Source organism: Budorcas taxicolor, chromosome 2, assembly GCF_023091745.1.
Source record: "Budorcas taxicolor isolate Tak-1 chromosome 2, Takin1.1, whole genome shotgun sequence".
NCBI lineage: Eukaryota > Metazoa > Chordata > Mammalia > Artiodactyla > Bovidae > Budorcas > Budorcas taxicolor.
The window spans coordinates 49,056,916-49,080,288 of NC_068911.1; the positions used below are offsets into that span (position 1 = coordinate 49,056,916).

General features: G+C 42.7%; 1 protein-coding gene across 3 annotated transcripts in view; it reads left to right on the forward strand.

Annotated features, from left to right (window-relative positions):
- WDR33 (WD repeat domain 33) overlaps positions 1 to 23,373 on the forward strand; it is a 114,395-nt gene that overhangs the window by 89,326 nt on the left and 1,696 nt on the right. For 2 of the 3 annotated variants that reach the window (XM_052660918.1, XM_052660935.1), the window contains 14 exons: positions 5,310 to 5,436; positions 6,555 to 6,709; positions 6,798 to 6,876; positions 7,298 to 7,408; positions 7,746 to 7,840; positions 8,045 to 8,131; positions 8,361 to 8,500; positions 9,143 to 9,295; positions 9,919 to 11,007; positions 13,775 to 13,883; positions 16,738 to 17,176; positions 21,191 to 21,354; positions 21,461 to 21,553; positions 22,439 to 22,651. In XM_052660918.1, the coding sequence (XP_052516878.1) occupies positions 5,310 to 5,436; positions 6,555 to 6,709; positions 6,798 to 6,876; positions 7,298 to 7,408; positions 7,746 to 7,840; positions 8,045 to 8,131; positions 8,361 to 8,500; positions 9,143 to 9,295; positions 9,919 to 11,007; positions 13,775 to 13,883; positions 16,738 to 17,176; positions 21,191 to 21,354; positions 21,461 to 21,553; positions 22,439 to 22,651 (3,054 nt within the window). The remainder of the gene's footprint in view (positions 1 to 5,309; positions 5,437 to 6,554; positions 6,710 to 6,797; positions 6,877 to 7,297; positions 7,409 to 7,745; positions 7,841 to 8,044; positions 8,132 to 8,360; positions 8,501 to 9,142; positions 9,296 to 9,918; positions 11,008 to 13,774; positions 13,884 to 16,737; positions 17,177 to 21,190; positions 21,355 to 21,460; positions 21,554 to 22,438; positions 22,652 to 23,373) is intronic. The other variant, XM_052660926.1, reaches the window with a different exon arrangement.

Consider the following 23,373-nt stretch of genomic DNA (forward strand, 5'->3'; position numbering starts at 1 on the left):
GTCCAAAAGCTTTCAATGAAAACTTGCATTCCCACCGAGGCTCTGAAGTGTATCTCCCTGGGACCCTAGGCATTGGTTAGTTCCGTACTGACAAACACAGGTGCTAACTGGCATCAGTCAGTCCCTTGAGTTTTGACTAGAAGGAAACCAGAGGCAGTTGCCTTTATACAGAGTAATAAAAGCACATGTTGGAAATTTCAATCAGTATAGAAGAGTAAATTGCTTCTTAAACCCATACTGTTTCTTCTCCCTAAACTGTTAACAGCTTATGTTTTCTTCTTTACAAATGGAGCTAAATTACACCTTGCTTTTCTGCTTAAGATTTTAGAAACCAGGTTTATTGAGATATAAATTACTTATGGTAACATTTTGGAGAAGGCGATGGCACCCCACTCCAGTACTCTTGCCTGGAAAGTCCCATGGACGGAGGAGCCTGGTGGGCTGCAGTCCATGGGGTCACGAAGAGTCGGACTCGACTGAGCGACTTCCCTTTCACTTTTCACTTTCATGCATTAGAGAAGGAAATGGCAACCCACTCCAGTGTTCTTGCCTGGGGAATCCCAGGGACGGGGGAGCTTGGTGGGCTGCCGTCTATGGGGTCACACAGAGTCGGACACGACTGAAGCGACTTAGCAGTAGCATGGTAACGTTTACCCTGTTTAGGTGTACAGTTCTATGAATTTTAACAAATATATGCATGATAATCAAGATACATAACATTTTTGTCCCTCCAAAAAGTTCCTTCCCATTGCTTCATTTTTGTAACCACCACCATAATTAAGTTATAAAGTCTGTCACTCCAAAACATTTCCTCTTTCAGTTCCAACCTCAATTTTAATAGCTGTATTGTATTCAATTATATTGATGTACCTAAATTTTTCTAAATAGCCCCTTATTGATATAGATTGTTTCCAGTTTTAGAATTCAAATAAGGTCCAATAAATACCTTTAAATATAAATCTTGGTGTGCTTTTTACAGCTGCAGTCATATGGTAGATTCTGACCAGAGGGATTACAGAATTAAAGGCTGTAAGCATATAACATTTTGATCGGGCCAGAAGCCCCCGGAAAGTTGTCCTAATTTCCTTTTCAACCAGTTATGTATAAAATGTCTATAACTCATTAACAGAATCCGCCTGCCAGTGCAGGAGACATGGGTTCGACCCCTGGGTGAGGAAGATCCCTTGGAGAAGGAGATGGCAACTCACTCGTATTCTTCCCTGGGAAGTGCCATGGACAGAGGAGCCTGGAAGAGCTAGTCCATGGGATTGCAAAAGAATCGAACGCAACTTCGTGACTGGACAACTATCTTAACACTGTGTCACCAAAATTAATTTTTGCCAATTTGATGGATAAGATATTACCTAGCAAAGTAGCTTGCATTTTTTTCTCATTTTTAGAGCACATCAGAAAGTTCATACACACAGTATCTACCCATGTTATTTACAACTAAAACCACAATATTTTAGGAAACGTGGATGGAAAAATCTTACCTTTATTCTCACAGTTTCTGTAATTTTCCTTTCCTGCTTATCTGTATGCACATTTGTGTAATAATTGTTTATGTGCATTTTCACAATCATCCTTACAGCACATGCATGGTTTGTGCATGTACTGTGTACTTTTTATAAGTCCACTTTATTTCATGAGCATTTTTCTTTGTTCCCAGAAGCTTCATTGCAGTAGTTGTGTGTTTCTTCTGTTTTGGGACTGTGGCACAGTTGATTCAGTCATTCCATTTCTAAACTATTTTATACTTTTTTACTATTATGAACAAGGCTTCGAATACCATGTTTTGAAAATAAGTTTTAAAAATCTTTAAAATTATTTTCTTAGGATAAATTTCTACTTGTTTGATTCTTCTGGATCTAAATGTGTCATATTGACAGGAGAGGGTAGAATTTCATCATTTGAAGTAGTTTTTGTCTCTTCATTGGGAATTCAGTAACTTGTTTTCCTGGGGAAGGAATCAGTTGCATATTAGTTTCCTTCTATGCCAGCTCAATCTATTTATTGTCTTCTTTTTCATGAAAAATTATGAAAATGATTTATGCTACTTGTAAAGATTTCAGAAAGGTAATCAATCCATTAAGTAAATTAAATTTTTAACTGAAGTTTTTTCTCTGAAGATCAGTTGTTTTCAGTATTTTAAAGTTACCAAATGATTTGCAGTGAGCTGTCCTTGCTCTTGCCCTCTCCGTGCCCAGCTCTCACTCTTGTGGCAGTCAATATTGCCACATTCTTGCGCGTCCTTTCAGACACATTGTCTGCATTCGTGAGCAGATGCACGTGTCCTCTGTGTGTGTGTGTGCGTCTCTCTCTGTTTAAGCCACAAAGGTTAGCAAGCTACACATACTTTTTGTAAATTCTTAGATTATTTGTATTTATTTTTTAAGTAGATAATATATGTACGTTTTTCAAAGATAAAATAATGTAAAGATTTGCATAGTCCCACTTGTATTCCAGTACCCTGTCTGAAATGTACCATCCTTTGGTGAGTCTTTATGCATAGAAAAGCAAATATTCAGTAGGAAGGTACATATTTTTGTTTTCCTCTGTAACTCGCAAACTGACCTTTCACATGTAATAAGGCAGTAGGGAATAGATGACGAGCAGTGGCTCGGGGGCCAGCTTGCTGAATTCATATATCTGCTCTGCCACATATCAAGTGTATAATTCTGGGCAAGTTAGTTAGCCTATCTGTGCTTCGTAATCAGATGTAAAATTATGGCTCAGTATACATACTCTGCTTAGAGTAGTACACATGAGTATATGTGTTTGCTAGTGGTATTATTTTTATTATTAGGGACAGTGGCCAATAAAATAATATTCAAGAATCAATCCAGATCAATTTAACTTCAGGGGAGCCTGGTAGGCCGCCGTCTTTGGGGTTGCACAGAGTCGGACACGACTGAAGTGACTTAGTAGCAGCAGCAGCAGTGATATATATATGAATATGGTGGCTCAGACGGTAAAGCGTCTGCATACAATGCGGGAGACCCGGGTTCAATCCCTGGGTCGGGAAGATCTCCTGGAGAAGGAAATGGTAACCCAATCCAGTATTCTTTCCTGGAAAATCCACGGAACGAGAAGCCTGGTAGGCTACAGGCCATGGGGTCGCAGAGACTCGGACATTCCTGAGCGACTTCACTTTCACTTTCTTTTCCAGTTCATTTAACAAAAAGGGATAATGGGATTTCTCACTTGTTTGAATTCTATTTAAGTATTTTAGAAAACTTCCAAAAACAAAAGTAAAGCAACTAAAATATACTTTGTTGTTCCTTTTTTATGGGTTGATAGGGTTTTTTTTGAGGGGGTTGTTTTTGCACATATGTTTTTAAACAGATACACTTACTTTATGTAGTAAAAGTGTCTCAGAGAAAGTGAGGTAGAGGTGACTGCTGAGAATATGAACTTTTTTTGCATAGTGTATCACATTAAAAAAATACTTTCTCATGTGCTTTCTACTCAAATTTGGTAAAAATACATATCTATATAATATATAATTTTAGGTGATAGTGACCCATAAAGTTTTAAAATTCTATAGCCATATGTTTTAAGGATAAAATTATTAATGACATTTAAAGTTCTTAAGGCAAACAAGGGGCTGGGAGCTTGATTTATATTTCTATCCAATTTTTCCATCCTCAGTTCTTAATAAAAAAAATTAAGGGAACAACAAAACCTCTCTCCCCTTTCCCTTTGTTGGTTACAAAATAATATATATTTATTGTAGGAAATATAAAAGCAGAAGGCAGAGAAATAATCACCTTGAAATTACTATTCAGTTTAATATTATAACAGCTTGGTATCTAGGCTTCTTGCCTTTTTTCTCTATGTAGCTGTGCACACAGTCCCTCATGTTATTAATTTGTTTGCCTTCTACAGTGATGGCATCAGGAATGCTATACACAGTTTTTTTAAAAATAAACTTAGTATCATGATCATTTTAATCATGCTGTTATCTATGAAATCATTTATAATAGATGTATCATATTCCATTGAGCACATATGCCATACTGAAATTTAATTTGTAGTATATTTCCTACTCAAGAGCATTTAAAAATAAATGATATCAGTAAATATCCTCACAAATCAAATTTTATGGACACACATTATATCCTTATGATCATTTCTGAGACATGGAGTTATTGGGTTGTAGGACAGACTTTTTTTTCATGCTTTTTCATACACATTGCCAAACTGCTCTCCAGATAGTTGGCATCTTCCGAGTGCTTACTAGCACAGGGATGGTCTCTAGTTAAGTCCTTGCCTATTTGAGATGCGAATTCCCTTTCTGCATGGTGCATATTCACTCTCCAGTGCCTCAAGAACCATCTCTTCTTCCTTCCTTCCTTCCCGATTTTTCTGTTCTTCTGTATCCTTCCTCCTTCCCACTTCATAGAAGCCGGATTTGATCCAGGTTAGAGATGGAGCTCTTTCAAATGCTGTTTACCTTTCTCCACTTGCTTCTTAGTGTATTTGCTATATAAAATACTCTAGAGGCTCTTCTTGTATAGCAACCAAGTTTTCGAAAATCATGCTCTTTTTTTTTTTTTCAGTTTTGTAAATTCTGTTTTTTGCTTTAGTGATTTTTAGTAAGCTTAGTCTGATACGCTTGTGAAGTAACCACAGTGGTTAAGAGAACTACTATCCCTAATCCAGGAGACTGGGTTCAGGTTTCAGCTCCTGTTCTTGTTGAGGAGAACAGCTTTCCTCAGGATTTTGTGAGGATTTAAAGAGGTGATACTTGTAAGTGCTTCATACACTGCCTATCATACAGTGAGCACTTGATTCTCTAGCTTTTATTATCATCTCATCTGACATAAGTGTGAGTGAAGCAGGGATTATTTTTCTCATTCCATATTTCACGAAATGGTATCAGAGAGATGGAATGCTTTTCTTATTGTCAGGTCTAGAAAGTGATGATGTCTGGATTTATAACTTTCAATCTGTAGGGTCTACTGCAAAGTAGGAAAGCTAAAGTGAACAAGAGTTGTTTCTAATACTTAGGATAATACATAGAAGATCATGAAAAGTTTGAAAAGCTTTACATACAGGGGCCTGAGAGGTAAAGCTTCCACAAAATCTTGACTGGCCTACCAGCAAGTAGGTGAGAATAGATCTAGAGGAGAAATGGTTCCTGTGCATTGTGGCATAGAAGGGGATGTTGCATTTTAAAGTTTAAGAAGACTGAGCACTAGGATCAAGATGTTTAATAGATTTCTCTACTTTGGTTTAAATGAGAATGGAGTCCTGTTTTAAATATCTATGCTGATTAGGTTTTTATCTTAACTTGTTTCCGACAGGGCACGGTGCTGATGTGAAGTGTGTAGACTGGCATCCAACCAAAGGGTTAGTTGTTTCAGGAAGTAAAGATAGTCAACAGCCAATCAAGTTCTGGGATCCCAAGACTGGGCAGAGTCTTGCAACACTGTAAGTGATAGGAACCCCACCTTGATCCTTCAAAAAAGGGGAGCATAGCTGACTGAATTGTTAACTATTAGCCTTCTTTCCTCTCAGGTATTCCTGAAAAAGTAGTGTAGACAGTAGATGGACTCTTATCTATAGGCCTTTTATTCATTAAATGTGGTTTCTCTCTAAATTCCTCAGCAAGTCAGGCTTGATGTGAATTTAATTTGGGTATCGGGGGGTGAGGGGTCGGGAGGAGGTGGTTATTACTACCACTCTAGATTACTCATAACGTTGATACACTTGGCACTGTATGGAGTTGATATGTGTGCCATGTGTTAGACAGCCCACCTTTCTCCTCCCTACAGCTCCTCAGAGAGAGGTTTCCCCTCTGTTTTTAAATCAGTTCTCATTTTTTTTGTCTGAGGTGTTTAGTTACAATGCAGCCACTTGTAAAATTTTCTCGTTGACTCATCTGTGAATATTCACAGTTCATTTAATATGTTGTTGATTTTTTTTTTTTTTTCTGACTAAGCAGCTGTCTCCTAGTCCCTCTGATTGAGAACTGAGCCATGTCCAGAGTGAGCTGGTTGGCAGCAAGGCTGCCTTGTTGCACAGCTCCAGTGGCCACAAGCAAATAGAACACCTTGTTAATGGTACTCCTAGGAGACGTGTGTTGTCCTGGCCTCAGTAGTTGCAGAGTCTTTAGTTCAAATTAACCCTCAAACTGTCTCAAAGTTCTTTTTATTTTATTTTATTTTTTTCAAAGTTCTTTTTAAATGTTTGACTTAATAAGAGCAGTTTATCGAATTTATAAAATTTAATGAGCTTTATTGAATATTAATTGATGTGTCCAAGTGCTTTCCTTGCTTCACAGATAAAGTTTTCTACCCAGTTGAAGTTCTGCTGCTGTTTTAAATTGGTCAGTAAAAACTGCTTAGATAATGGACATTATTTCTGTCTTTGACCTATTTCTTCCGCGTATATTTTAACTGTAGTCCTGTAATGTCACATGCGTTATTACTTCTAGGCCAAACTTCTTGCCATCTTGACTACCATGTGCTTTTCAAGAAAAATGACCATTGGTTTACACTTGTTTTGAATTCTGACCAAGGATTATTTTCTTGGTACTTTGTTTCTAGTCATGCCCATAAAAACACAGTAATGGAAGTGAAATTAAATCTCAATGGCAACTGGCTACTCACAGCATCACGTGACCACCTCTGTAAACTTTTCGACATCCGAAATCTGAAAGAAGAGCTTCAAGTCTTCCGAGGTCATAAGAAAGAAGCTACAGGTCAGTGGCTATGATATGCTTTTCATTCTATTACTGTAGAATTCTGACATCCTAATAATTTTGTCTTTCTCTATGTTCTTGTTTACAGCTGTGGCCTGGCATCCTGTTCATGAAGGACTTTTTGCCAGTGGAGGGTCTGATGGCTCTTTGTTATTTTGGCATGTTGGGTATGTGGCACTCACTACGTAAAGAAGTTGTAAGTTTTATGAAGACCGCACCTGAAAGTGAAAAAAATGAGAGTGTGGTGTATTTTTTTCTGAGTGTTCATATGTCCTGTATCTGTAAAGCCAGTTTGGAATAGAAAACATAGCACCTCTCTTTCTGGCTGTGGAAGTCATAAAGGGAGAGGAAGACCAACTTCCTTGTTTCCTGTGATAAGGTAATTTCTAAGGCATTTCCCCTCTGAGCTGCTCTTTGGAAAGATGTTACTGATCACAACTTGGTACCTCTGAAACATGTGGAATTGACCAGATTCAAAGTTACCAAGTTTGGTAGCTTTGTGTTACCCTAAAAGAAAGTACCTTCTTTGGCGGAGGAGAAACTGAATAACTTTTGTGAAAAAGACTGCTTTCTGTGGTGCCCTTACAGAGTAGAGAAAGAAGTGGGTGGAATGGAGATGGCCCATGAAGGAATGATCTGGAGTCTGGCTTGGCATCCCCTTGGACATATTCTCTGCTCAGGCTCAAATGACCATACTAGGTAAGCTTTACGTCAAAAGTAACAAGGAATTGCTGTGTTTATGGAGCAGCTGGAGATAAATGCATATTTAGTTCATTCAAAGATGAATGTATTTATTTATCTTCTAACTTATTTTAACGACATGTTCGCAGTGGTTTATAAATACGTATATTACAAGGAGATTGAGTATTGAGTATGATTTTGTTATTTGAATCTTTCTACATTAAACATTTTTAGAATAAGGCATTTTAAAACTCTGTTGTTGCCAGAAGACTACTTAGTACTACTGTTAAGTGCCCAGAAATACACTGAAACTCTGCTTCTCTCCTCCTCCCTCCAAATACTTTTATTTTGACAGCAAATTTTGGACCCGAAACCGACCAGGTGATAAAATGCGAGATCGATACAACCTCAACCTATTACCTGGAATGTCTGAAGATGGAGTGGAATATGGTGAGGTTCTCGCATGTTTATTCTTCTTTGAAATATGATATTCTGTAATAAAAGTGTTAAGTATTGAGAAGATTATGTAAAATGAATTTTAGTTTTATAGTTGATTGATTTATGAATGTCTAAGAATTTTTATAAAGTGTTAATTGTAATGGCCCACTACATTTATGAAATCTCTATTGACAATGGCCATATTCCTATTTATAGATGACCTTGAGCCTAACAGTCTGGCAGTAATTCCAGGGATGGGAATACCAGAACAACTAAAATTAGCTATGGAACAAGAACAGATGGGTAAGAGAAGTTGTACCTATAAATTTAACTTTTTCTGTAATTTTACCTATTTCCTGTAATTGTGATATTGTTATTTTGAAAATGTCAAAATGATGTATGTTGAGAAACATTGATAAAAGTGATATAAACTGTATAATATTTAGAATTTGTTCTTTCCAAAATACATTCACTGATGAGGTGGCCACTTTCTTTCATTTCCTTGGCTAACTGCTTCTCTTCTTGGTTGCAGGGAAAGATGAATCAAATGAAATTGAAATGACAATTCCAGGTTTAGATTGGGGAATGGAGGAGGTGATGCAGAAGGATCAGAAAAAAGTGCCTCAGAAGAAGGTTCCGTACGCAAAACCTATCCCTGCTCAGTTCCAGCAGGTGAGCAACTCCGAGGGCACCCTCATCCCCTCCCCGTGCCCTCCTCATGCGCTGGGGGACTGGTGAGTCTCCCTTGTATTATCTCATCTGTGGAAGGTATGTCTGTCTGTACTGTAGACTTTCTGGAGCTTTCTTCACGTATTTCAGGCATTATTAGACATAGCCTCCATCTGCTGCTTTGCAGTTAGTGCTGAGTTTGTCATGAATCTTCTCTGGGTATTCTTTTATTCTCACCCCCTTGTTATTATCCAAGCTATTGGAAGAAGAAAGGAGACTTGGAGTGGAAAGAGTATGTGGACCTTCTTCAACATGTTTATTTCTGTCTTCCACTCTGTCCCTCACACAATGTGCAGAAGTGCACATGCCCTTTTGAAGAGGCGGGCAGGCTTTGCATCTTAATAGCTTGTGAAATCTTGCAGCTTTTTCAACTTGGCAGTTTCTACCTAGTAATGTGCTTTGCCTAACTCTATTCCTGTGTCACTAAGAATTAGAGAATTAGGGTTAGAAATGAAGATAATTCGCCAGCTGCATGAACTTGTATTCACCAGGTTGGAATGAGCTAGTGATATTATAGAATGGTTTTTACATTCTGTTATAATTTACACACTTAGGATATACTTTAATGTTCTCTTCGTTCCCAAGGCATGGATGCAAAATAAAGTTCCAATTCCTGCCCCAAACGAGGTATTGAATGACAGAAAAGAAGACATTAAATTGGAAGAGAAGAAAAAAACACAAGCAGAAATCGAACAAGAGATGGCCACATTACAGTACACCAACCCACAACTTTTGGAGGTGTGTGACCCTTGAGGGAATTCAGGATGATCTAAGAAAGTAGTGGTTAATGTTTTTTTTTATTGATCTGCTCTTGAGGAGAAGGAAAGGAACTCTTACATGGGTCAGATGAGCAGTAATTGCTATATTAGGAAGCTAGTTTCTAGCAGAATCCTGTTTCTAAGACTGTTAAAACCAGACCAGTCAAGCAATGAGTAGACCTCAGTTGAACATACATTTTTAATAGACAAGGTAAAACCAACAGTTTTAATTTGGAGTCACATATTTATCCGTAGATGAAAAGAATTTTCTGTTAGCTTTAGAGCAGGTGGTTTGTTCTTATTTTTCCTACCTTGGCAGCTACTTAGAATGATAAAATACTAGTAAATTGCTGGGCTTTCCATGATCAAGATGGATATAAATAGTCCTGGCTGCTGTTTCCCAGCACCTGGAAAGAAGCATTTTAGAGTCTGGAAGCCAGAGTACCTTCAGAACATCTGAATATCATATGGATTCTAGTTATTGTTGGGGTATTAAGAGGTCAATCAATAATGTCTTATGTTTGTTTTGAGAGTCCCCAAACAAAATAAGGGATAGTAATAATGTCATATTTATTAGCATGCTTTTTCTCTCTTTCTTTCTAGCAACTTAAAATTGAAAGACTTGCACAGAAACAGGCTGAGCAGATTCAGCCTCCTCCTTCATCTGGCACCCCTCTCCTGGGACCCCAGCCCTTTCCAGGACAAGGTCCAATGTCTCAGATTCCTCAAGGTTTTCAACAGCCTCATCCATCTCAGCAGCTGTCAATGAACATGGCTCAAATGGGGCCTCCAGGTCCACAGGGACAGTTTAGACCCCCTGGACCACAGGGACAAATGGGACCACAAGGCCCTCCACTGCATCAGGGAGGTGGGGGGCCGCAAGGATTCATGGGACCACAAGGGCCCCAGGGACCGCCCCAGGGGTTGCCAAGGCCTCAGGACATGCATGGGCCCCAGGGAATACAAAGGCATCCTGGACCTCATGGCCCTCTGGGACCTCAAGGACCACCTGGACCCCAGGGTAATGCTGGTCCTCAGGGTCATATGGGTCCTCAGGGCCCACCTGGCCCACAAGGTCACATAGGCCCCCAAGGCCCACCTGGTCCCCAGGGTCACTTGGGCCCTCAGGGACCTCCTGGTACTCAAGGTATGCAGGGACCACCTGGTCCCAGAGGAATGCAAGGACCTCCCCATCCTCACGGGATGCAAGGCGGGCCAGGGTCTCAAGGGATCCAAGGTCCTGTGTCTCAGGGACCTCTGATGGGATTGAATCCAAGAGGAATGCAGGGTCCTCCAGGTCCCCGAGAGAACCAGGGTCCTGCTCCCCAAGGGATGATGCTGGGTCACCCACCTCAAGAGATGAGAGGACCTCATCCTCCAAGTGGACTGCTGGGACATGGCCCTCAGGAGATGCGAGGTCCTCAGGAGATGCGAGGCATGCAGGGCCCTCCACCCCAAGGATCGATGCTGGGCCCTCCCCAGGAATTGAGGGGGCCTCCAGGCTCACAAGGTCAGCAGGGGCCGCCCCAGGGCTCTTTGGGACCTCCACCCCAGGGTGGCATGCAAGGGCCCCCTGGACCTCAGGGACAGCAGAACCCGGCAAGAGGGCCACATCCATCTCAAGGGCCAATACCATTCCAGCAGCAGAAAACAGCTCTGCTAGGTGATGGGCCCCGGGCCCCCTTCAACCAGGTATTACTTATTTCCAACTTGTAGGCATTACACTTTGGGAAAATATACTCCGCACTGAGGCGGCACTTCAAAATGCTGTGAAAGGAAGGAACAGCTGGTGTAGACATCTCAAGTAGCGACTGTGGCTTGAGAATAGCATCATGGCTGAAGAAAGAAATGAGTAATTAAGTAGATCATTAAATGTATTGCAACAGAATCTTTACTCTCAGCCTCTTCCAGAAAAGATGGACGCCCAATTGAATACAGTTCGTATTTGTCCCAGGGCTCTAAAAGAGCTGTGGTGCTGAGGAGGGAGCATGGGGGCTCCAGGTCTATTCTGCTCCCTTTTCTGGGCTCTTGACTTCATAGGTGTTTCATGGGCTTCCAGACAACTGAGCCACTCGGTGATCTGCCTGCCGGCTCTACTTTTAAGATAGTCTGGGATGTTTACCTCTTGAGGATACTGTAGACTGTGTTCTCACTATTTTCATTTCATTGAACACTTTTAGAGATACGAGTTCAGAATTGCATGTTTTCAAACGGTGACCCTTTGGATGAAACTCTTTTCAAATTGTTTTTAGTTCACATATAAGAATATTTTCAAGAAGAAGTATTTTTGCAGAAATTTTCTTGGCCCTCTTTAGAGAATTCTGTTATTGTCAGCCAAGTTTTTTTAAACCCATGTGCTGAGCTGTGCTTGAGAGGTAGTGGAAGTTCAGTTTCCTTGGGCCAAATTACAGAAGAATGCATGGGCATGAGTGGATTGAACACTGTTTGGCTCTGTGGGGTTTTATGTTTTACTGAATTTCATAGTCTGAAAGAATTATCTGGGTAAGAACAACTTGGTTTGTGTCCTTGAAGTCAGTCATGGGCCAAAGTGAGTGAATGAACCACTGTTGATTCCCTGAGTCCTCACCTTTTGAAAAGCACTTGATTCCTGCGGAAGAGGGCCTGCTGTGGATGCTGTGTGTAAAACATACACCACCTCTGTGTGTCTGTAATGTGAAGGTGACCAGTGGATTCACCGAATTAAAAACTAGATTACGTTCCTCTTCGGCACATCTTCCAGAAGTTAAAAATGGCATAGCAATGAAGAATCTGATGGCATCTGAATCTATTTCCAGAATTTATTGGGCACATTTCAGAACTTAGGATGTTTAATAAACCTAAGTTTACCATCCAGAACTGTCCTAAAACTTAAAAATATTTTATATTTTATTAATACAGTGTATATTTTTGTGTGTTTTTTATATTCAGTTCAGTTAAGTTGCTCAGTCGTGTCCGACTCTTTACGACCCCATGGACTGCATCACACCAAGCCTCCCTGTCCATCACCAACTCTCGGGGTTTTTATATTATATTTATATTATAAATATTTATAATATTTACCTACCTAACCTTATGTTAGTGAATGAACAGTTTTCATTTTGTAGGCTAAAAATATGATGAACTTTAGCTATCACTTTGCGACTGAAATTATATAAACATGTCAGATTCCAGAGGACAGGTCTGTGGGAACAATTTAATGTTTTTATTGTATAGTAGAAGATTTTAGACATGAAAAGCAAAATGGCTCTAAAATTTAATTTACCTGTAGAAATACTGGAGTGGAAATGGAGGATTAATACATTAGAGAGCATTTCACATCTCAGAAGTTGTCTGATGAAAAGCTTTGCTTATATTTCTTATGCTGTTATCTGACTTTCTTCACTTGGACCAGGTCAGTTATTTAAATCAGTCACTCTAATTGGTTAAATTTAATGGAATTGCTTTCAAGTGTTAAGGTAATAACATGGAAGATGTTGAAAAGAGCTGCCCTCCAGTAAAAGGCAAAGGAAACAAAGGAATGTGGGCGTTCCTGGTACTGAGTTCGTGGTGCAGAGCTGTGAATGAGCCCTGTCAGGGCTGCTCTTGTAGCTAGTTTGCAATGGGAAAGCAGTTTGGAATGGGAAAGCAGTTTGGCTGTTGATGGTAGGTTCAGTCACTAATGCATTTTTTATATGAAGGAATGACTAGATGTGTATTTGATTATTTGTTTGTCAAGAGTCCAGATCCGAGATGACTAGACAGTGTGGGGATTCAGAATTTAGTAATGGCTAGGTAAAAATACAGAATATTAGGACTAGGAACAAGCTAGGGTTGAGCTCTGGGGCTGCAGAGCAAGGCGGTTATGAGGATCAGAGCAGCAAGTACATGTCAGACAGAAGCTGTGAGAACCCAGGAGCCCACGATCCCACGAGCCAGCAGTGGGTGCTGGGCTCAGGGGAGTTAGACAGTAGAGAGAAGCAGTGAAAGGAGAGCAGTGAGTGAGCGCCTTGCTCAGCAGGGGCCCCTCTCCTACTCTCCTGCTCCCGTAAACCTGGTCATAACCTTTGGAGAGGATGAATTATTTTCTGTAGCTGGAAAGGGATCATGGATGCAAGAGCAGAGTTTACCTGTCCTGGAAGGTCTCCAGGTCTTTACTTTGGCCAGAAATTCCATCTCTGTGCAGAGGGTTGTTTTTATGTTATGATTTCCGACTTTCCATTGAGGTTTTGGCTTGGGATTACAACTAAAGATCTAGCTTTAAATAAACCTATCAGCAGGTTTAAAATATGTGTTTCCTTTTATTATGGTCAGAGAAGTATCTTCTTCCCCCTGATATAAGGACAGTTCTGCTAGCTGTTTATGTATTGCTGGAAGATTTGCAGCAACCTAGTGTTTTTATCTTGTCACATTATGATACAATTGCTGTTCATGAAGCATAAGCCTTTGATTTCACACCCCTGCTTTAAACACATCTTTTCAGGAAGGACAGAATGCAGGCCCCCCACCCCTGATACCAGGACTAGGGCAGCAGGGAGCACAAGGTCGCATCCCCCCTCTTAACCCTGGACAAGGACCTGGCCCTAACAAAGGTAAATATCTGCTCGGCTGAATAAGAGATTATATTCTACCTCCTTTGGGTAAATTTTTCAGTAGTTTTACTGGTAAGTAATTGACAGAATGTGATCATTTGAACCTCTAGGAAAAATAAGAGCATAGTCAGTTCAGGTCATAGCTTTGCCTTATGCTGTTTTCATAGACTTGCTTTGGTTAGCCTGAGCTGTCCAGAGGGCACCACTCCTCACTACCAGAGGCGGGCGGTGAAACTGCTTGGACAGCCACTGGGAGCAGGGCCTGTGCTGCAAGCCAGCCTTGTCCTCCTGGGAATGGGAGTGGTTCCTGTGTTAATCCGATGCAAGTGTATCTTTTTACCATGCCAGAAAACTGACCTGTTTCTGAATTTTTGATGGGATAAAGAATTCAGATGTTTTAGCAGTGTTTCTAATACTACCCCCTACCTCCCCCTCAAATTGTGTCATACAGTGTTTCCTGGTTGCATTGTTCTGTACCCTCTGAAAGGAAGAAAGCTGTGTTCCAGTGTGTTGTGTCTCAGGTTGTGGATACTATGAGAAGCAGAGTTAAGAACTGTCAGTGTAGGCTCAGTGGAAGTTAAGAATCAACCTTAAGTATCAAGAGGGGGCACGTGCAGGAGCCACCGCCTTGTTTGGTGTTCAGCTCTCCCAGGAGTGTGGGAAGAGCAGGAGTGCAGTGGGGAGGGGCGGCGGCTGGAGGCAGTTAAAGGGTGGGGCTGGGAGGGACGTGGATGGATGGAGTTGCACGTTCAGTGTGCCTTTTCATGGAGGAACACACCAGAGAATCATGAATATCGTGGAGGCATCACTACAGAGAACGAGACCCCTTTTCAGGTGTAATTGGCTAAGCCCACAGCACCTTTTAGTACATGTGAGGGTTCTGCCCCCATTTGATCAGGTTAGGCAAAGTCCTTGTCAGCATATTCAGCGTGGGACTTTGGGAATTTAAAGCTTAGTTGTGAATTTATGCGAGTTGTTAGAAATAGGAAGGTAGAGGTAAAAGAATTAGGAGAATGTTTTTTTTAGTCTTACCATGTGGAAGTGGTGACCACCAGGGAAAAAGAAAGCATCAAGAGCCAATCTCTGGATCTGGGGACCCTGAGAAAAGAAGTCTGTTACCCAAAAGGTACAGCCATCAGCAAACTGAGAGCCTGCCTCTCTCCCTCTCCCCTACCTGTGTCTGTCTCCACCTACTTCCCTTTCCTCCTTGCTCTTCCCCTTTTCTCTTCACTCCCCCCCCAACCCCCGCCCCTCTCCGTCTTCCTCCTCTCTTTCTCCTCCCAGGGACCAAAGGGAGAAGGGGGAGCCGAGAAAGTGGCCCTGCCATCCCCTACTGGATTAACCAGCGCCGCCGCCCCGTCACCGGCGGCCACATCCCTTCTAATTTGTAGTGGTGGGTTTCTTTCCTTGGAGCAGCCAGGGTACTTTTAAGCAGGTAGAGGTAATGGGAGGATTGTTATTCATGGGTAAGTCCAAATGGAATGTGTTCAGCTTCCTCAGGTCAAAGGTCTGCAGTGTCTGAGGTCACACCACTCTGAAGTACCTGAAGTCAGAGAATGAGCCATTAGCTGCAGGATCACACTGGGAAGTGAGGGGCTGTTTACCAGGAAGAAGTGAGCCTTGAGGTATTTGAACAAAAAGGCAGCTTCGAAGACACTTTTCCTCAGCATAGGAGGACTGGCTTAATGGAAGGAGAGAAGGCAGAGGGGGTGGAGAAAGCTAAAGAGAGGAGACTCGTCTAACGGTGTTTTTTAGAAGAAAAACACTTCTCATGGTGTGTTTTTATACTGAAATTTCCAAGTTTTTTACCCATGTTGAATGATGAGCAATTGAAATGGCTAAGAGAAATGAATAAAAATGAAAGAGGAAGGTTTTGGGAGGGTAAGGATTATGACTGACTATGACGTAAGGAAAGGAAGTTTGTCTTTATCGCTGGGAAAAGTGCAGGGGTGACATTTTTAGAAGTTAGAAGCAATGGTGTCCCTTTTGCTATGTACCTTAAATATTTGATTTAAATTGTATGTTGACAGAAAAGAGGGCTGCGGTCATCATTATTCAGTAGCCAGGAAAACAAACCCCTTTACAGTTAGGAGATAAACTAAGTGTAATTGGTCTCTTTGCATTTTTATTCAGTAACTATACAGCATATATTAAAATATTTATTTAAAAAATCTTTAATTTCCAAACACTGTCTGTGAAGAATGGTGATGATACTGTAGATGAAGAATGCAGAAAAAGTGTTTATACAAACCCTGAAACTGAAGCACAGCAGGGCTGTTTGGTCACCCAGCAGTTATTAGAGAGGCCCATGCTTCCACATACGCTACAGAGGATTTTGTTAAGAGTCAAAGCATCAGTAAACAAATCAAGTTAGATGGACTAGAAGTTAAAGGAAAGACCTCAGGGCAGCGTGGGCCCAGTGGCCCTGTGGTGGGCTTTGCAGGCTGTTACAAGTGCAGAGATGAATTCCGTCTACTTGGCGTTCTGGCCGACCTTCAGCATGAGTTCCCTGGAGTTGTGGAGCAGTGGGCCCAACAATACTCTGAGGGAATGGGGGCAGGAAGGGAAGCTATCCTTATACCTGTGATGTTCTTGTGTTCTAAATGAGCCTGCACTGCAGCTGTTGAGTTGCTTAGCCAGTGAATTGATGAAGTTGAAATCTATATCCCCAAACCCTTGTTCTTTTCATTATATGATGCCTTAGAGACATTTGTCTCCTAAGTATGTTGGGAACCAAGGAGGGAAAACACTCTCAATAAAAGACCGCATTCTGAAATTTTAAGATGCTGAAAATCAGACCTGTGTTGACAGGACTCCTGGAAGACAAGGTAAACATCAGTTTTGTTTCCTTTAGGTGATTCGCGCGGCCCTCCAAACCATCACATGGGCCCAATGTCAGAGAGGCGGCACGAGCAGAGCAGCGGCCCTGAGCACGGTCCCGAGAGGGGGCCTTTCCGGGGCAGCCAGGACTGCAGGGGTCCCCCTGATAGGCGCGGCCCTCACCCCGAATTCCCTGACGACTTCAGCAGACCAGACGACTTCCACCCCGACAAGCGCTTTGGCCACCGGTTACGAGAATTTGAGGGGCGAGGAGGCCCTTTACCACAAGAAGAGAAGTGGAGGCGTGGGGGCCCTGGGCCTCCGTTCCCCCCTGACCACAGGGAGTTCAGTGAGGGGGATGCCCGGGGTGCAGCCCGGGGCCCCCCAGGGGCCTGGGAAGGCCGCAGACCTGGAGACGACCGCTTCCCCCGGGACCCTGAGGACCCGCGGTTCCGAGGGCGCAGAGAAGAAAGGTGGGCCAGACACTGTATGGGTCCATGTCCTCCTCCCTGGAGCTTCCCATCTGTTCTGTCCACATGGATCTCTTTCCTCCTTCACTGGGGGGAGAGTGCCCTCCCCTCTCTAGGTTTTGTGTTTAGACCTAATATAATATGCCTTTTCACGTCTATTTGGTTCTTTATTATCTCTGCAGTTTAGAAATCTTTTCCTTTTTGCTTATTTCTTGGTCCTTTTAATCAGATAGGTAGGCCTGTGTACTATAAAGTTTCTTGGATTTAAATAGAAATCTCCAGGTTCTCTTGGTTAGAATGATGAAATATGAGACAGAGATCTAGACAGAAAATAAAGGAATTATTGAGTAGATAGTTTTTGTGTAATTGCTTAAAGATTTTAACAAAACCCAATCAAGCTGAAGAATAATCTTGCTGTTCTAATAGGCTGAGGTCAGACTTGGACACTTGACTTGTTTGGGGTAAAAAAAATGAATAGAGGAAGTAGGGAGTAAAAAACAATAATTAGTGAAATCTCAAGTGAGACTCAAAATAATCAATGATAATAATTGAGTATTTACTGTGTGCCAGATGTTACTTCCTTCAATTGCTGCAATGAGTCGTGAGCTTAGGTGTTTCTGTCAGCCTGTAGAGGTGAGGGATGCCACTGAGAGAGCAGTTGCTTGACTTTGGAAGGTTCCACGGATAGTACGTGTAAGAGCCGCTCCCGGTCTGGCCATCCAGCTGCAGAGCCGTGCTGTGCTGCCCAGCACCCCTGTCCTCCTGCCACAGTCGTCTCTCCCATGTCTTTTCTCATCACGCTATTATTGCTAGTAGGTAATTGAGGTGAAGATCGGTGATCTCCATTCTCATGGGCATGTTAGAAAAGAGTGGCTGATAAAACGTCCAGAGAGGGGAAAATGGAGGGGTCAAGGGAAGCAGCTCTTGGAGGGGAATTTTTAATAAAAAGATTTAAGAGCTCACTAAATGATATCCAAGTATGCAGTCTTTGAAGTGGCTTTTTATATCTGCAGGAGTCCCATTTCCAGTGGCTTTGGCACCAACATAACTTTCATTGATTTCTTAAATCTCTGTGTCTGTGCAAAGTTTCAGATTTTACTCTGTTTCAGTTTGTCTTCTGTTTCATGTGTCAGTGAGAGACCCCCACCTAGACACTCGTGCTGTCCACAGTTTGTACTCTTCTGACATGCCAGACGTGTCCTGCTCATGTTGTGCTTGCTTTTTCCTTCGCCAGGAATACAGTCTCCTAGGTGTTTGCACTTGGATCTTTCCTCCTGTCCCTTTCCTCTGCTTTATGTTCCTCAGAGTACTTAGCAGTCCTTGACATGAAGTGATATATATATCTGTGTATCACTTTTATCTCCCAGAAGCATGGCATATTCCTAAAGGGAGGTCCTCAGAGCCTAGCGCAATAGTGGTGATGCCCTGTGGGTGCCCAGTGACTGTTGAATACATGAATCTGTTATAGAGGGAGATACATTTTAGAGGAGTCAGCTCATTAGCAGATAACTACTCAGCTAACACATAGGACTGAGGGGTTTCAACAACAGAAATTGATTTTTCTCACAGTCCTGGAGGCTAGAAGTCCCAGATCAAGGCCCAGCAGTATAGGTTTCTGATGAGATTTTTCTTCCTGGCTTGCAGACAGGCATTGTCTCCCCTTGTCCTTGCATGATGGAAAGGGACTGAGCAAGCTCTTTGTGATACCTGTTCTTATTAGAGCATATATCCCACATGAGGCCCCACCTGCAGAGCCTCATCTAACCTAAATAGCTCTCAGAGGTCCATTTCCAAAGTCACTTTGGGGGACGGAGCTTCAGCATGTGAATTTTGTGGAGGGGACAAAAACATTTAGTCCGTAACAGGAACTATTTTCTAAGTAGGGCAGATGAGATTCCCTCTGTCCTTTTGTAGTCAGGGCAGTTGTGTAATGGATGCCTGGACAAGGGAAGAGTCCTGCCCTGTGTGGGGCCGCCTCCCTGAATCTGCCTCGGGGGAGGAGCGCCCTCTGCTGACACTCCTGCTCCACTTCTCTCCCCTTGTCAATTGCACCCTCACCCTAAGTGGTTAATTCCCAGCACCTGGAGTACCCCTCCTTGGCTTGCAGGAGCATGGCTCATTAAGTTACAGAACAGGTATTAAGAATGCACCTAGATAGCTGGGATGGTGGAGTGAAACAAGGAAAGCTCTTTTTACAGTAAAACAGCAAGTTACAGATGTGGACTTAGAAAATCACTTATTGTAGGCAACCAGTGTCATAATTAATTCAGGGAAGGATCCTCAGCAGATGCAGAAAGCCATCATATAAAAGGATTGTGGAGAATCAGTATATTTTCACACTGCCCAGGTATCACTCCACAGATTACTTAATTGCAAAGAAGAAAGAAGACCTTTACAACAGTGAAATTTGGTTGCCATATCACTTTTACATCCTAAACAGTGAGACAGACTGGCATCACTGTGAAGGTATAAGAGAGAAATGTTTTACCTGAATCTAATTATGGGAAAATCAGAAGAATTCAAATTGTGGAATGTTATGTAAAACCCCTGTATGGACCCTTCAAAAATGTCAAGGTCTATTCCAATAAAAATGAAAAAGTCAAGGTCACAAAAGATAAAACACAAGATGGGGACTGTTCTAGATTAAAGTAGACCAAAGAGATGGGACCACTAAATAACAGTGTATGATTGAAAACTGTAAAGACAACCATAAAGAACATTTTGAGGACAAAGAAATTAAAATTGGATTGTGTATTAAATACTATTCCATGTTATTTAGAATGATAGTAGTGTTGTTATGTAGGAGAAAGTCCTTAGAAGAAATCTACTGAAGGATGAAGAGGTGAAGCATTATGTCACAGCTGGTTTTGAAAAGGCTTAGAAAGTGAATTAGTAAATAGATGGTGAAAAGACAAGGTTTGTGTGGCAGAATCTTAAGAACCGATTAGTGAATTGTGGTGAAGAATGTATGGGCACTTGTTGGCTCAGTATGAAATGTTTCAAAATGTTGGAGTATAAGATAAACAAATGGAAACTCAGGAAAAAGCAGAAGGCCTGGTGGGCCCTAAGCCCTTGCCCCTCTCTGCCCCTTTCTCCAGTTTCCGTGGCCTCTCTTGGTTGCTCATGCACCTTTCCTACTGGCAGGCCCCTCTTTCTGCTCCCTCACAGGCTTCTGCAGCTCTGGCACCCCTCATTAATGGCCCTGCTTCAGTAGCACTTCTGGCTCACTTAGTTCCCCAGTTCCAGAATTCTTGAGAGGTGGTGAAATGGTCCACTAGCCCAGGCATGAGATTGTCAGCTTGCCAGTGGTGAGCCACCCACAAACCAGATGCCTTCCTGTCCATCAGGCAGGTGTGGGTGGGGCCATTGGTGCAGGTTACGGCCCCATGCCTGCCCCTGAGTAGAGAGGTGGGCCAGGGCAGATGGCAGAACAGATGCCCCCAAACAAGTCAAGTACAGTGAGTAGGCATGGTCTCTAATGATCTCTGTCTCTCCCCCTTTCTTTTCTGATTGTGTAAGTCATGTTTATATATAAAAATGTGAATGGTAAAATGAAGAATATTTGGGAGGCAGAGGTAAAGAGCCTGCACTGAGTGTCAAGACTGGCTGAGTTCAAATCCCAACACTTAACCATGTGACGTGACTTGTCTGAGTCCTGTGTAAATACTCATGGGTAGAATAGAGTCACTTTCATAAGGTGGTTGTGAGAATAAAACAAATGAAATAATACACTGTAAAGCACTTGGCATGAGATAAGCACTTTAAAAATGCTCACTGTTATTCCTCAAAGCCTAAACGAAAATTAAAATGACCCCACATTCTAGTACATTTCCCTCTTGCCCGTTTTTACCTGCCATATTATAAAATGGGTACTTTAAAAAATACGTAATTTTGTTTTGTTTTTCTCTCAGTCAACATTGTATCATATTTCCTCACATAATTAGGCTTTTTTGAAACATGAACTTGGACCTACAAGGTATTCCATTAGCTGGATATCCTGTTGTTTTTTCCTAACAGCTTCCGAAGAGGAGCACCCCCAAGACATGAGGGCCGTGCTCCCCCCAGAGGAAGAGATGGCTTTCCTGGGCCTGAAGACTTTGGACCAGAGGAGAATTTTGATGCTTCTGACGAAACAGCCCGAGGAAGAGATCTCAGAGGTCGAGGTCGGGGTACACCACGAGGTAAGCTGAGAACTGTGGGTCTGGGAAGGACAGGGATGAAGTTGGGTGGTTGTGAGCACCCCTGGAATAGTCTGTGAGTGTGGTGGTGTTTTGATTCATTGTGTAGGAGGAAGGAAGGGTTTGCTTCCCACTCCTGATGAGTTCCCTCGCTTTGAAGGAGGACGGAAGCCAGACTCCTGGGATGGAAATAGAGAGCCAGGTAAGGCAGTAGAGCGGCCCGTGCCTTAGGGTTCCCCCGACCGACCCTTCTCAGAGTGTGGCTTGAGGACTCTCCCAGGGGCCCACTGGGCTCTCTCTCCAGCAACTCACCTCTCCCTGGGAGGCTGGGTTGTCTTCACATCTTCAACCCACAGTGTGAACTGAATGCAGGAGCAGGTGGGGACTTTCTCCTGCTGAGCCAGATATTAAAGAGATTGGTCAAAATGCCACTCTTCACTGAACAGTTTTGTTTTTGGAAAATATAGTTAAATGAACTCAAGTTTTCTCAGTCTTAATTTCTAACATGGCAGATGTTAGAACTCTCATAAATGAAATCTCTTTGGGGTCTTCAATAATTTTTAAGAGTGTGAAGACATTCTGAAACTAAAAAATCTGAGAACCACTTTTCTGGACCTTCCAACTCCTCTTATTTAAGGGGGTATGTTGATTCCTAATCTTGACCTTTCTGTGTACTCAATGATGTCACTGGCCTATGGCGGGTATTTAGGAAATGTTTCTTGCATGAATGAATATTTGTTTTCAAGTTGATACTTAACAGTATAATTTCTGTCTCCTTTTGGTCACATTGTACTTTAATATGGTACTTTAATATGGGGTTCCCTGGTGGCTCAGTGGTAAACAATCCACCTGCAATGCAGGCGATCTGGGTTGATCCTGAGTCGGGCAGATTCCCTGGAGAAGGTTATCGCTACCCACTCCAGTACTCTTGCCTGGAGAATCCCATGGATAGAGGAGCCTAGTGGGCTACAGTCCATGGGCTCTCAAAGAGTCGGACATGACTGAGCAGCTGAGCATGCGTGAATGTACTTAAATATAATGAGATTGTCAGACTCTTAGCCTTGTGGATCTGTGCTTCCTACTTTAGGGCCAGGACATGAACATTTCCGTGATGCTCCCCGCCCTGACCACCCCCCTCACGATGGTCATTCCCCAGCTAGCAGAGAACGGTCCTCTTCTCTCCAAGGCATGGACATGGCATCTTTACCACCCCGAAAGCGCCCCTGGCATGATGGGCCGGGAACCTCTGAGCACAGAGAAATGGATGCCCCAGGAGGTCCTTCTGAGGATCGAGGCAAAGGTAAATGAGGCTGGTGATTACAGCTTGGGAGCTGCAGGTGCTACAGCCCTGCCAAGAAGGCTTCAGGGTTACTGGAAGCCTCATCCCAGTGTATGCCTGTTCTGTCTGTCCCTACTGGGGCACCCCCACTGGGCTGCTAGGGGTCCTTTACCCTCCAGGGCTTAGACTGCAGAGGTACGTGTTCCCAATTGTGGTACAGCCAGTGCGTGGCTGCAAGCTCAGTCTCTGCACAGGTCTCCTCCACTTGCTTCCAGGAGTGCCTGGTTTGTTCACTTTTCCACTCCGGCTCTTTTTCAGACCGTCCCAGCACTTTCTCTGCTGATCTGTGAGACTCTTGCTCTGATTGGCAGATGTGCTCTGGTAGTGGCTGCTCTGAGCCCTCGGGGCCGTTGTCAGTGGCAGGGAGGATTGTCTTCTCTCAGGTTCTGTGCCTTTGTTTTTAGTTTGGACCCAGAAGGAGCTCTGCTTGTGGCCACAGTCACAAAGACTTTGGGGAACATGGTCTGGAAGTGGTTTTCTTTTCAGGGGGGCAGTGGATTATTTCTGCCACTTGAAACTCTGGATCTTTATTTTATAGAGGCAGCACTGACTTTGAGCCAGGAGTGGTAGCTATTGAATGCTAACTACAGCTGTGGTCTCAGGTGAGGCTGGGCTGATAGACAAGGAGTGTACCTTGGAGGCTGCTGGAAAGAGTGCCCATGCGCCCCAGCCTGTGCTCCACT